We start from the raw sequence: 14,972 nt of genomic DNA on the forward strand, positions 1-14,972 counted from the left end.
TTCAGGGAGAGGGAGGGCCCACTTCATAATGCAAGTTAAATTATAAAATCTTTTGAAAAATAACATACCCAAATTTATTTATATATAACTACTTTTCATTCACATTTTCAGTTTTGAACATAAAAAAGTAAATAAGAATATTTAGGAATGATAGGTTTGCCTTTTTTTACTTCCCTCTAACCGTAGACTATGACAAAAACTCCTGTGAGTTGTGGTCAGAACTTAAATCTGAAAAATACCATTGTCTAATTGATTGAATGTCCATCAAAAATAAAAAAAGCACAGCATTTTTAGGGTTTATTTTGTAAAATCAGTTTATATATAACTTTTCTTATCAAAGAATAGACAGTTAAACTGTAAAAGTATAAAATTCAACAAAATATTTGTTTTACAGTAGTTACTAAAGTGTGAACTTAAATCAAACTCAAGTTGTTACATATAAAAATTCAATCAAGACTGCAATAGATTCAAATACCACTAAGCATAAAAAACAACTCACATGTGTTCTTCATGTCATATGACTTAAAATAGCATTTCACAGGAATTTTCTTTCAATTTCTTGCAAATATAGATTCTTATTATTTTTTTATGTTACAGAAACCACAAAAAAATATAAATTTGAAATTTTAAAACTTTTTAAAGAATATTTTTAGGATGGAACATTCTAATCTCGATTTTCTGCAATTTAGCCTAATGTTGTCAACATTATTATTTTATCAAAATATGCAATTTGAAAAGTCAGGTCTTTATTTTTGCAAAGCTTTTTGAATTAAATTCTGTTGCTCAATTAGTAAATTACCAAATCATTTGTAATGTTCAGAATTATAAATATATTACTGTTGTCAGCTGCTTCTGTAAATATTTGTATTTTCAAGAACTGCTAGGAAAATACCAAGACCATCCATAAAATGTCTAAATTCAGCTGTATGTCTATCAACTTTTCCTCAAGTTCTGTACAACAAAGTATCTTATTTCTGCAGTTAGAGATGAGTTTAAATTTAGCGTGTGGTCCCCCACTCCACTTGCTTCTAGTTGGGATGAAGCTAGAAGTGGTATTTTAGTAACTGTGCATCTCCAACGCACTACTGAAACAGTGCCAAATAGGACTATCATACTAGACATCATTGCTTTCAGATCCTAGGAAACTTGTCAGGATCATCAGTTTGAAATTGTTCTGGAAATTCACTCTTCATTTGCTTTCTATATTGATAAAGGTGAGCATCCAATAACAGCATCTTATTTACACTAATTTTAATATAATATATTTGATATTTCAATATTTATTTCATTGTTGTCGTTTTAGTGTTGTAAAAAAACCGTATTCATTTTATAATCTCATTAAAAATCATAATTAACTGAGTGATACAGTGTGAGTAACGTCTGACTCTTTTGTTGTTCTTATTCAGTTCATTTATTTATGTTTTGGTTAAATAACATTTTACAATCTAATTCTGTTTATATCAATACTAAATTGATCCGGTTTTCTCAACATTATGATGCTAAACCAATGTTCTCAACATGTGCTTGGAGTTGGTCCAAGTACATGTCACCTCATTGTGTGTCCAAGAATACACTGTACGATAGTTGATCAAGTAATGCTTATTTTTAAAATGATTTTATTATCATGCTAAATATGTTTGTAATCTATATGACTTTATCTATATGAGTAGTAAATTTAGATGAGATTTAATAAGAAATATCTAAAACTTCTAATCTGGTTGGCGTGTAGCTGAGACTGACCAATAGATTCGACTTCCATCTTTTTCATGTGAGAAATATGAATCCTATTAATCCAACCCTCAGTTTCTAAAGTGTTCAGCTACATGACTAATAAATTGTATTATGTATCAGAAACCTTTCTATTGATTTTAATTTTAAATAGAGAAGTATACACTGTATTGTAAATGACATATGATTTTTGTTGTATTGTGTAATAGGGTTTTAATTTTTAAAATATGATATTTACATATATAAGGAAAAGGTAAAAAATTAAAATACTTGAAAAACCAACTTAGGTAAAGTAGAGAACATCTCTTAATTTATTTTCATTGTTAAAGATTTTTAATAAGGGAATACTTTATTTTCATTCCCCTATAGCAACAGGCCTTCTCACGTATTCTTGTCAGTTCACAATTAAAACAATCGGTTCAAAATTACTTTTTGAACTGGAAATCTTAAATACTCCCAGATTAAAATGTTAGGTCCCCAGTTTGAAAGTTGACAATTGTATACAATTTTCTTAATATGTCTAAATGCAGACAGATATAAAGAAGCTAAGTTTTATGTAACTCAAGTTATTGTGCTATACTTTGTTGTTTACTTTCAAACCTGGGGTAGCTACCTTTTTTATCAGAGAATAGAACTTAGTTACCATAACACTGTCTAATTTTACACTTTTTCTGTAACCAAAAATTATTATTTTCAGTAAAAATGGCTGACAGTCAAGAAACAAAAAGTCCAGGAGAAGCTGAACAAGCAAAAGAACCTCAGGTAAAAATATTAATTGTCTTGAAAGAATTTACTTGTAGATTTAAAAGTTTTAAGTATGACAATTTTACCTGTTTATTTATTATTGTTATAAACATTGATTTAAAAGTTTTAAGTATGACAACGTTCCCTGTTCTTCTGTTTATTTATTATTGTTATAAACATTTAATTTCATGTAACAATAAAGATTTAACTGTTTTTTATTGAAGAAAAATAAACAACTCATCAACTAACTTTGTCTTCAAAATGATTGGGCATTAAGTGACGTTCGACTTGATTTTTGACATCATAAAATTTGTAATACATTCAAACAGATGAAGCTATTTCTAAGAAAATTTGTTCATATCATACCGAAGTTATAAGAACACTAAAGTTGGATGTTATTTTACAAATATATACTATAACATACACTTAGCAGCTAGTGTAAACTTAGTCTAGATTAGGGTTTTAAGTAGGTTCAGCTTCATCTTATTATAGGCCTATGCATAAATATGGAATAAAACCTGCTAATATCAGTCTGTGTGTTTTTGTTTTTGGTTCAATGACTGCCAAAACCTTGCTTTATCCCATCCAATAAAAGAAGAATCACACATCAGATTATAAGGTGTTTTAAATTTTGTTGACCATTATATGAATATAATCTGAGTATATAAAACTTTTGTTCTGTACAGGTTGTAAATGTAGTTGTTGAGCCAGAGAAGAAGCAAGATGTATCCTCCCCGGCCGTACCTCAAACACCAGAAGATCTCTCACAACTGACTCCCGCCATTATGGAGTCATTGTGTTTTGAAGCAGGGAAGAAGTCTGAACAAGAACTGCGCACACACATTGCTCAGCTACAAGGCCTGTTGGGAAAGGTAATATTGGCTGGGTCACAGCTAGAATGAACATGGAGATATATCCCAAGTTTAAAATGAGTACAAGAATTTTAGTTTTGAAATAAGATAAAATAACATTTGATGATCTGAAATTTAAGACTCCAAGACCTTCTCTTACCATTAAAGGTATTCCATAACCCCAGGTAATCAGTGTACAAACTAGTCTACTCATTTCCAAAGATTTTCCTGGTAAACCTAAAGATTATTCCCCTAAGATACACAAGCTGGAAGGCTGTGGTGTACGGGGGACAGCACACCAGTGGCTCCACTCGTACTTGAGCAGCATAAGTCAATGTGTTCAGGTCCAGAATGCAGTATCAAGTAGTATTAGAATATACCAAGGAGTCCCACAGGGATCAATCTTGGACCCTGTCCTTTTCTTGATTTATGTGAATAACATCCATGCATTAGCCTCATATGAAAAAAATCATTCAATACTCAGATGACACGACTCTCTGTTTCCGAGCTGATTCTCCGACTTCTTTGGAGATTCAAACCTTCTTTGATCTTAATTCCTGCATTCAAAATTTTTTGGTAAATAATCTCAAAACTAATCATGAAAAGGCTCTCATCAAAGATTGGGAAAAGAGGATAAGAAACATTAACTGGAGTACAGCCTAAGGATTATGACTATCCAAAATGTGTATCCCTCCTTACGATAAAGGGTGGGCAGCTCTCTTAGCTCACAGTAAGGAGGCTTAAGTGCATGGCAGTAGGCCGGCCTAAGGGAAAAAAAAAGAAAAAAAAGGAGGATATAAGACTGATATTAGGGATGTTGACAGGAGATGGCCCCCTAAGGAAACATCTTATGAGGGTGGGCCTTAGCCAGACTGACGAATGTAGACTCTGTGGAGAAGAGGAAGAATCAGCAGAGCATATTTGGTTAGATTGTCCTGCCATCTTAGAAACTCGGAAAAGATTTCTGGGAGCATATCTCCTCAGCCCAAAGGACATCAGAGAACAGGAGCCCTCACATCTGATCGGCTTCTGCAAAAGCCTCTGACTTTGAGGACACAAAATTAAGTAAAGGAGGCTCAAAGGTCTTTTAGGGCTAAGCGCAGGGACAAACCGTCCTTTTTCCTCAGGAAAACAAAAAAAAAACATGAAAGGACAAATTACACGAACTTCTGTTTACGTTGGTTGAACTCCAACAGTAATGGTGGATAACACTGTTCTAGAGAAATCTTATTCTGCTAAATTTCTAGGAATACACCTAGGTAAAGGGTTAACCTGGAAAGTTCACATTGAAAGTGTATGTGCTAAATTAGCAACTGGAATTTTTGTCCTTCGAAATTTATCAAAGCTTTTTACTTCTGATGTTTTAATGACGACTTACTATGGACTAGTATTTCCATAGCTGTCTTACAGAATTTGCCATAAATTTACAGTTGTGCCATATCAAACTTGGAAAGAGTATTCAGACTGTTAAAAAAGCTGTTAGAATCATTGCTGAATTGAACAACAGAGAGTCATGTCGAAGTGCCTTCAGGAAGCTCAACTTGCTAACTCTACCCAGCTTGTATATTTTAGAGACTTCATTTTACTGTCGATTTTAGTGTATATCGACACAGAGCAGTGATATACATAGATACGAGACAAGAGCTCAGGAGCACTTTTGAGCCTGACAGCATAGAACAGCAGCATTTGAACGCCTCCCTTCTCAAGCTGGGATCAAATTCATTAACAATCTCCCTGAAACACTAAATTTAGAAACAAATTCAAAAAATATTTAAAACACTACCTGGTGTCTTGTGCTTTTTATTCACTTGGCGATTCATGGAGCACACTTGGGATTGATATTCGCGGTGGTGTTGCAGTCCTGGGGGTTGATCCCATGAATTTTGAATTTCAGTTCTTTGTATGTGTATGAATGTGTGCCTGCGTGGAAAATCGTGAAAGCTGTATGGAAAATCGAGTGACTGGATTTAGTTTTCAAGATAAATACTTGAATAATTGGTATTATTGACTATTGCAATACAATGTAATATATATTGCCACCATAATAAATATATTCTATTCTATTCTAACCGCTTGATTAGCCATTTTTAGCAGTTGTTTGTAGTATAACTTATGACATCAAACTGAAAGTGCTATTATCGATTATTGTAGTATGTTTTTATTTTAATCAACGAACTTCTACTTTCTATCCATAAAGATATTGTGATGGTCCAATGAATAATGAATAGTGATTATTTTTTGGGAAATTCAGAACTTAATAATTGTATGCAGTTTTCAAGAATAATAAATAAGTTTAATTGCACTTTTCGAAACAAAATCAACATTTTTTAAAAGTACCTAAATTGTAATAATACAGTTTTACCGATTGTCATGTGATGTCCATAGAGGTGGGAGAAAAGTTAACTCAATGTGAATTTTATATTTGTTATGTGTAGGTATAATGTTGCATTCAGATGCTGCGAAACAGTAGGTGAAATAGAGCTAAACTCAACATTCACACTGATCTGACTGTTATACCAGTTTTACAGTTTTAACCATAATAACAATAGAATTTTGAGAATGGAATGATATCAAAATATCAAAAGGAAGTCTAGTTAAATTGTTTAGAAATATTAGTTTTGAAACTGTTCAAATCCTGTTCAGCTAGATAGGCAGATAGCCATGTGATACAGCCTAAGATGTGATGGCCAAGACTTGCTCAGCGGTTTTGTCTGACTGTGTCACCTACATGGCATATCTAGCCCCTCCCTTTCTCATTTCAGATTTTTTAGACACTAGATGTATAGTACTTTCCAATTTTTATAGAACTAGTCAAGAATTTTCAAATATACTGTAGAAGTTTTACAAGTTACTTTGAGGAGTATTTTTAGTAAAATTTTAAAATTTATGAAGTAATACCAAAAGAAGTCTATTTTTATTTTCAGTTCTTATATATAGTTTTAGAAGTGAAATATTCTATTTTGTTTAATTTTAAATAGTAAATTTTGGGTTTTGAAGTAGATTTTATGAGACTAGTTTAGTGTGTGAAAGTTGAAACATATAAAACGCTCTAGGTTATTTGAAGAAAAACAACATTCAGTCAACAAAAGATCAATAACAACTAAAGTTCATTACTCGAAAACTTTGCTTTATTTGCTAACAAATTCAGAAGCTCAGCTGTTTGAAAATCCATATTAATAGTTTTAATGTTCAGTTATAATCACAAAAGTAATATTATTTTAAAACCTTAATTTATATATTTTATGTTCAGTGTATTGAAACTATCAGTTATTACTTGATAATATGTAAACACTTTTGTATCTGTGTTGTTAATGCAAGTTAAAAATAGCTCCAAATGATTTAGTGAAAGAGTATTTTCAGCTATGACTTTTACCAAATCAGTACACCTTGACTACAGCAAAGAATGTTTAAATCTTTCTATTTGTATCCAAGCAGCCAAACAAACTATGAAATGTCTGCTTTATGATTCAGCAGGGCAAATGTCTATTTCACTGTGATAAAACTTCCATCTGCAACAACAATGTAAGCAACTTATACAATTTACCTTTATTTATACACTTCATAGTTAGGAAAATGAAAATTGCTCGTTGTAGGATGGTTCATAATTTCACAAAAAATAATAAAAATAGTGAATGAAAATCATCTGGAAATTACTGCAATTGCTTTATATCATGAATAATGTGTACTGTTTGAGCCATACCATCACCATGCATTGTGAATAGTGCACTAGTAAGCACAAAAACATCTTCCTGTCAGTCTATTAAATTTTAACCCCATGGCAAAATTAATTAATTAGCCAATTGAAAAGCATATGTTCATGTAACGTACAAGTGGAGTGAAGGTATAAACTACCATTCTATTTAATTTGTAGAGATCATTATGTTTGGTTTTTTTCAAGGTGAAAGAACAATGTTAATAAATAAACCCAATAAAGAATACCCAATAATATGACCTAAACTGTTAAAGACTATTAAGAGCTGACTGTAGTAAAATTACCGTCAGTTTTGCTCAATAATAAACCCATTGAAGAGTTTATGTAAATAAACTGGTAAAGACTATTAAGAGCAGACTGTAGTGAAACAATCTTCAGTTTTACCCAATAATAAACCCAATCTTCTTAGTGTAGAGTCTGGAATCTGGAGTCATGTTCATCTGTAATAGATCCAAATAAAATTGATGACGAAGTAGCTCAAAATGAACTCTTTTCATCATTTCAACATCAGAGACACCTAGACTACAAAATATAGTGTAATTTAGGTGAAGATATATTCTCATTGTCTCATCAGGTGCTCACATGGAATCAATCCTTTCCATCATAGCTACATTATGTGTGGAAAACCTTTGTTCCACTGTGGTTAGATATCGTGTCTTAAACATTGTAGGCACTCAATTTTGTAGTCTAGGTGACCCTTATGTTGAAACAATGTAAATAGTTCATTTTGAGCTTCTTCGTCACTGATTTATTTTTAGCTTTTCAGGTAAACATGACTCCAGATTTCAGGATTCAAGTTTGTGACAATGTCTCAACAATGTTCTGACGCTACATTAAGAGGAAGGTGAACTGAGTTAAACTCAACATTCAGACTATGATTTCAGTCTTTAAAGTAATATGACATTTGCCAAGGCAATGAAACAATATCCTTACAGATTTATTTGTTTTATAATAAAAAAATTTAAAAAACTGAAATTGTTCCTGCTTACATTAAATTTAACAACCTTTAAATGAAATTTGACTTGACATGGAAGTTAAATTATTTTTAAATACCTCTTAATAATCTCCCAACTGTCTTGCTGATGTTTCTGTAATGTTGGCAATTCCTAATGCAATTTCGTACTGAATGTGGAATATGAAAACCTCAATCTGATAACCAGTTAGGACTGTCCTATTTCCTCAGGTACCTCAATTAAATGCTTTTTCAGGTGATTATCTCATTCTGGAAGATTATCCACAAACTAAAACATATGTTGCAGGTGATAGAATTACTCAAGGACAAGAGCGCAGTCTGCAGTAATCTTGAGAAACAAAACACAGCTCTCATGTTACAAGTGAGTCAATTTATTCATTAAAATGCATAGAATATTGAACCTTTTCATTTACTTTTCGTTTACATTTTTATACATTAATTTCAATTGTAGTTCTTTTTTTCATTTTTATTGTTCCATGAAATATTATGTACAAAATATTTTCAGTTGGAATACAGAACGTGAGGTAAACATTTGGAGAAGTGAGTTTAATGTTGTATTACATGAGCAATAGAGACATGACTATTGAAATACTTCTAGTTTATTTACCAACAAAATATGTATTCCTTTTGAATTCAATTTTAACTGTATTTGTTCTTAAAATTTCTTGTTACTTCAAAGAGTGTTATTAGAATTTGACCAATTACAGTATATAGCTTTATAGTAAATTTATCTATTACTTATTATTGGCCAGTCAATATTCGGTTATGGGGTTAGGATACAGTTCCATATGGGGTGTAATTGGAGGGGGGGCTTGAGTATAGGGTTATACTTATACTTTCATTGTTAAGTAGTTGAAAAATATTTAGATAGCTCTTTATTATCATGACTGGTTACAACGTGCAGTAACAGTATACATGGTGTTAACTTTTACATATTAGATAATGATGTGTGTTTATAAAATATAGAATGTGCAAACACTCTTACTAAATATTAATTTGGTAATGTTGTATGTATTATGAATGATTAAATACAAGTTACTACAAGTTTGGCTACTTTGGAATATTGCTGGTCATATTGAATCTGCTATATTGTATTTAGGTTTAATGTATATATGACAAATAATTTTAATTGTTTTTGATTCTGAACCTAACAGTACAGGCATTTTTTATATTTAAATTTATTAAAAGTTATTACAAAAATAAAATTTTTCAATCTGCTCTAATTTTTATATTTCTGAGGTTAGTTACTTTATACATTTTTTCTGCAACCTGAAACGTACCATCAATATTTAACCTTTTCAGATCTTATTGGCATTAAGTCAGGATACTGTGAGGTCTAAGGCGCTACTCTCCGAGGCAGGAGTTAATCTGGAAACGCAGGTTCTATTCTCACGCCTGACGTGAGGATTTTTGTGGTCTGGTGTACACACGAGAGTCACTGGTCTGTGGTAAAGCCGTGGGAGAACCTACCTTAAATTAAGTGTTTGGCCTGGATGGAAGTTGACAGAATCAGATCAGTGTACTGTATATAAGTGTACCAGACCCAAAACACCCAATTTGTCTTTACTATTATGAAAAAAAAAAACATTTGTTTGTGTATTTTGTTTTGTAAGGTATTTATTATTGAATCATGACAATAATAATAGCTTTTAAGAGATTAAAAACCATAATAATTTAATCCTAGAACTATATTCCATTATATTTTTAATAAAAGTTTGTGATTTCACTGAAGATATGCTAAAATAAATACAAGCTGGAAGGGTTAAATGTTGATGGTAAGTTTCATTTTGTAGATAAACTGTGATAAGGTAACTAAACTCAAAACTAAAAATTATTTGAAAATTACCTTATTCTTAATAACTTTTAATATATTAAAATATAAAAAGCATTTTTATTAATAACTTTTAATACATTTAAATATTTTAAAAAAAGGTTTGTACTTTTGGGCTTAGAATTAAAAAAATAAAATAAAATTATGTTACTTGTCCCTATTCACATTTAAAACACTAAGCCTAAATACAATACGGCAGTTTCAATATGACCACCAATAGTCAAAAATTGAGACACTGTATATTATTTTCATTTCAGGGGCAGATACTAAAAGTTAATTGCTCTTGTTAATTACTGTTTTTATTAATACTACAATTAAGACATTTAACATATTCCATATTTATGGAAACACTGTGTAGGCAAACACTGTATTCAAAGGGGGGCAGCTGCCTTGGCAATGTGGTTGTAGGGTGAGGGAGGATGTGTTTCACACATTTGTATTATATTATGGAACTGTAATAAAAATTCTCTCCTTAGTATTTATTGTGTTGTTATATTGTTACTAAATGTACAAACTGTAATGTTATCGTTATATTTACCTATTTTTTCACACATTTGTATTATATTATGGAACTGTAATAAAAATTCTCTCCTTAGTATTTATTGTGTTGTTATATTGTTACTAAATGTACAAATTGTAATGTTATCGTTATATTTACCTATTTTAATTTATAACATGTTGGAAGGGTGGAGGTTGCCAAGGCTGCACTAGTCTTGGAGTCCTAGAAATTGGTCTTGACACTGTGTAACAATTAACATCTATGAACTTTCTCATAAAACACTTCTTTAAATGATCAGTTACTTTTATTTATTTGGGCATTCAAAGAAAGATATTCTGATGTAGTACATTAATAAAATAGTTTTCAAAAAATGTTGAGGATGTTTCTTGTTATCCAATAAATCATCCCATACATTGGCTGCAGTAATATGAACAACATAACGATAATCTGAGATTAGATGAAAGACTTAACAACTGTTGTAGAGCAACTCACTGAAGGATGTGGTGGCCATCACAAAGGACCTGTTGAGCATCAGGAATATGGAAGTGGAGCATCTCCATGTGGACATCAAGAGTATGGAGGAGAAAATCAACATTGAGCGAGAACGACACAACAACATGCTCAACAGGATGTCCGAAGCTGTCAAGTGAGTTGCTGCTGTTTATATAGAGAAAGACAAATACAAACTTCTTATCTTTACTCAAGAGGCCAGTAGGCAGCAGTATCTTGCAAATCTTTTTAATAGGTCTTAGATGTTTTTCTTGGTGCTACTAACACCATGAATATCACAAAGCTACGAGTCTAGCACCAACTGACGTGCGGCACACCAAAGTTGTTACGTTGTTTTGCTAATTACCAATGGCTTTCTAGAGTTTGTGTACGTTAAACATAGCTAAACTATACTTATAAATAATTATTAAAGGTTGAACTTTGATCCTGCTGCAAGGAGCGGTCTCAGCTGTGCAGCTTTACACGTTATTAATTGGATTAATTCCTTTCTATAGAAAACATTACTATTTTATATTACCTCTTTAAAAAATATTTTGAAAGTGCTGACACAACTGAAAAGATCCTGACCTACAATACACTCATACAATAACTTTTAGTTGTTTGTGAACAAACACTCAACTATAACATGCATTAGATAATATCAGCCATGAGATGAACAAAAAAAACGGACATAGGAAATACTGTATTCAGAAGGCAGGTTTCAAAAATTTTCTAAACTATACATTTTTGACAATTACATATGATTGGAATCAATGAATTTTGTATAACTGTTTGTTTTGTTTGTTAAAAATTTTTGAAATTTGAATAACTGACTGCTTCTCAATATTATAATAAAATGGTGGATAAAAATCATAACACTAAACTAATGTAAAGTGTGACTTTAGAGATGAAACAAAATACATTTTATGATAATACTTGCTTCCATGCTTTGTTAACACTTTCACTTCAAAGTTCTAGTCAAACTTTTAACTTTATTTATATTTTTTGACAAAAATTGAATTTTGTAGAGATAGCGAAAACTTAGCATAATATTGCTTATAGGCAGATTATAGCTGTCACACAGTTTATTAAAACTAATGTTTGCTGTAAAGATACTTAATACCAAAATTATTGATGTATTATTAATTAAGGTATGATTTATTTTGTTTAGGAGGCTATAAAGTGGATTCATTTTATCATTTTTATGTACTTAACAGGCATCTATTTAGACTATGTATTGTATTTTTCCAAATATCTTGTTACGTTATAGCTAATCATATAATAGTAATCTGTTGTGGTTTATTTGTTTCTTGCAATAGGACTGAAAGTTTCTCATCACTTTTTGAAGCTACAAATCTCAACGTTATACTTTTATAGAGAAGGGGAAAACACACTGCTCTGTAAGCTGTGCTATATTTACATAACTCAATTATAAATAAATTAATCTTGTTCCTTTTGCACAACAATCAACGATTCAATGGCCTGTTAGATCAGTTACTAGACCAAGTTCAATATACTGTGATCAACGATCGATTAGCATATAATGTGTGTCGATTTAGTCCCTAAATTGTTAAGAAATTATAAAATAAACAGTTTGTAATGTATAAATTTTTCTTACATATGTAGTAACTCTTACTTTAACATATGAAATAATAATTTGACATTTACTTCTAAATTTATACATAAGAAAATAAAAAAAAGATTGCAGCATTCAAAAATAGTAACTGTATAATTTTTTGCTTAACTGCATTGTACTTGCATAACATATGTATTATAAAAAATTAAAGAATATGTTAAGAAGGAATAGTAAAACCGTAATTCACTAGGTGTTTTTTTTATCTGAATAAAATGCATTAAAAACTGATTATCTTAGAGAATATTTATAAATTTAAAAAAGATTAAACAGAAGTAGTTCACATGAATGTGCTACAAAAGCAATTAAGGAATCAAAATGTTTTATAATACAGTAAATTTTAATCAACGAAGGCTGAACTGAGTCTTGTAGAGGTCCTGTACGTTATCACAACCCATGCTTGGTTATTGATAAAAGTTTTGTGTTGTAGATTGAATGAAAATTTGAAGGCAGAGTACCAGTCCCAGCTGGGGTTGTTTAACGACTTGCGAGCCCGTTACGAGGAGAAAGTGGCACTACTGGAGAGAGAGAATAAAAGGTTATCTGCTCAGATCTCGGGTTCTAGTACAACTAATGGAACAGCTGAACAAACAGAACATAGTGAGCAGGGAGTGGAACTATCACTCAACCCCATTTCACCTCCATGAAGATATTTCAATATTTCATAAAAAAATATGTTTTGTGTATGTATGCAATAAAGGGAATTTATTTTACTAAACTAACAATCATTCATTCACCTAATATTTTTAGAATTATTAGGTGAATAATAATAGAATTTTAATATTATTAGAATTCATGTAAACTGGAAATAGAAAACCATGATGCTTGCTCCAAGCGTGTTACATAAAGCATGCAGATATTCTTTAATCTTAATTCAACCTTTCTGACAGGTAAAGATTTCAAAACATAATTTCCACTGTATAGAGTGTAGTTCATGGATTACTTCATAAATGTTCACAATCCTTGAACAAACATGCTTTAGAGAGTATGTTATGGAATCTTTACTTTAAAAACATCATTGTTTCAACCAACCAGGAGCCCCAAGCAATTTTGTACGATTAGTTTCCAACGCCACAACAGGTACAGTATTTTAATTAGTATATGATCATGGTCAGTGTCAAATGCATTACTGAAATTGTTATAACCAACCAGTAGCCCCAAGTAATTTTGTGCGATTATTTTCCAATGCCACAACAGGTACAGTATTTTAATCACTATATGATCATGGTCAGTGTCAAACGCACTATTGAAATTGTAAGTGATGGTGCTTGCATAAACAATGTTCTTAATTCTGTTGAACAATCCAACCTTCTTGTATAAACCTTGAAAAGTAATAAATACAAACAATCTTTACTGTTGAATGGTTTACAGCATCGTTCACCAAGTCTAATAAATTCAGCAATTATGCCTTGTCATAGGTGCTTTTCATTGTCTCATCAGGTGCAAAATTGTGCTTCTTCATCACCAACTTCTTTTAATCTCTTCAGATGGATGTTGACTCCAGATTCCAGGGTCAGATTTTAGAAGCTGCACTAAGTGGAAAGTGAAATAAAGCTGAACTTAGTCTGTATTGAATTTACTATTGAAAATACATATGTAGGAATCGTACATTTGTCATTATTCATACCATGCATTCAGTTTAGAGATAGTTTCAACAGAACAGTGGCTCAGATGGCTTTAAATGACAATGTGATTACATACACTATCTATGTAAGGAGTTAGTTTACATGAATGGTTTTTGTGGCTCTCTCTCTGAGTTATTTCGGTGTTATACCATAGGTTTTTAGTTAATTTAATACGGTTTCTAATCGTCTTTTAATCAATCCATGCAAAACTATGAATGCCTTCTTGCAAATTTTGATTTCTTGCAAACCTGCAGCTTTTTAGATTTGTTATTGAAAGCAAAAATTAAAAGTTGTATTTAACGTATTTTGTAATTACATGGTAATTTGTATGCAAAAAGACATTTACATAGAGTAATCTCTTTAGACCAAAAAATCTGTAAAATATATTTGTATACAGGGTGTTCAGTAAAACTATTCCAATACTTTGGAATTTTGTTTTGCACATAAAAATTAGCAGAAAAGTTCATATGAAGGAATGTCCTAAAGTCTTTAGTTTTCCGGCTATCTGTCTGTATGTGTTTTTTTATCAAAAAAAATTATATCTTTTGAAGCAGTTAAGATAAAGTTATGAAACTTCAGAACTGTATAAATGTTTAATAGAGCTTTTTGAAAATAAAACATAAACAAAATCCTTTTCCTGTTTTAAAATGGTGGACATTTAAATTATTCCATTAAAATAACTCAAAAGTGATCAATGTCTGCCATTTTGAAACGGGTAAAAGGATTTTGTTAATATTTTATTTTCAAAAATGTCTATCAAAGATTAATAACATCTCAAATTTCATAACTTTATCTAAAGTGGTTCAAAAGAAATATTTTTTTATAAAAAAAACACACAGACAGATAGATGGAAAACTAAAGGTTTTAGATATATCTTCATATGAACT

General features: G+C 31.0%; 1 protein-coding gene across 1 annotated transcript; it reads left to right on the plus strand.

Annotated features, from left to right (window-relative positions):
* The first annotated feature begins 1,042 nt into the window (after nt 1-1,042).
* Nucleotides 1,043-13,178, plus strand: LOC124369799 (protein Daple-like). The gene is made up of 6 exons (XM_046827901.1): nt 1,043-1,214; nt 2,426-2,490; nt 3,159-3,344; nt 8,295-8,369; nt 10,821-10,984; nt 12,891-13,178. Exons 2-6 carry the CDS (start codon nt 2,431-2,433, stop codon nt 13,105-13,107), a joined length of 702 nt encoding a protein of 233 aa, XP_046683857.1. The 5' UTR covers nt 1,043-1,214; nt 2,426-2,430; the 3' UTR covers nt 13,108-13,178.
* The last annotated feature ends 1,794 nt before the right edge of the window (nt 13,179-14,972 follow it).

This window comes from Homalodisca vitripennis, chromosome X (genome assembly GCF_021130785.1).
Source record: "Homalodisca vitripennis isolate AUS2020 chromosome X, UT_GWSS_2.1, whole genome shotgun sequence".
NCBI classification, from domain to species: domain Eukaryota; kingdom Metazoa; phylum Arthropoda; class Insecta; order Hemiptera; family Cicadellidae; genus Homalodisca; species Homalodisca vitripennis.

Coding starts and splice junctions, on each gene's coding strand:
- LOC124369799 (XM_046827901.1), top strand. CDS start 2,431: ATGGCTGACAGTCAAGAAACAAAAAGTCCAGGAGAAGCTGAACAAGCA. Junction 2,491..3,158: donor AACAAGCAAAAGAACCTCAG/GTAAAAATATTA, acceptor TGTTCTGTACAG/GTTGTAAATGTAGTTGTTGA. Junction 3,345..8,294: donor TACAAGGCCTGTTGGGAAAG/GTAATATTGGCT, acceptor CATATGTTGCAG/GTGATAGAATTACTCAAGGA.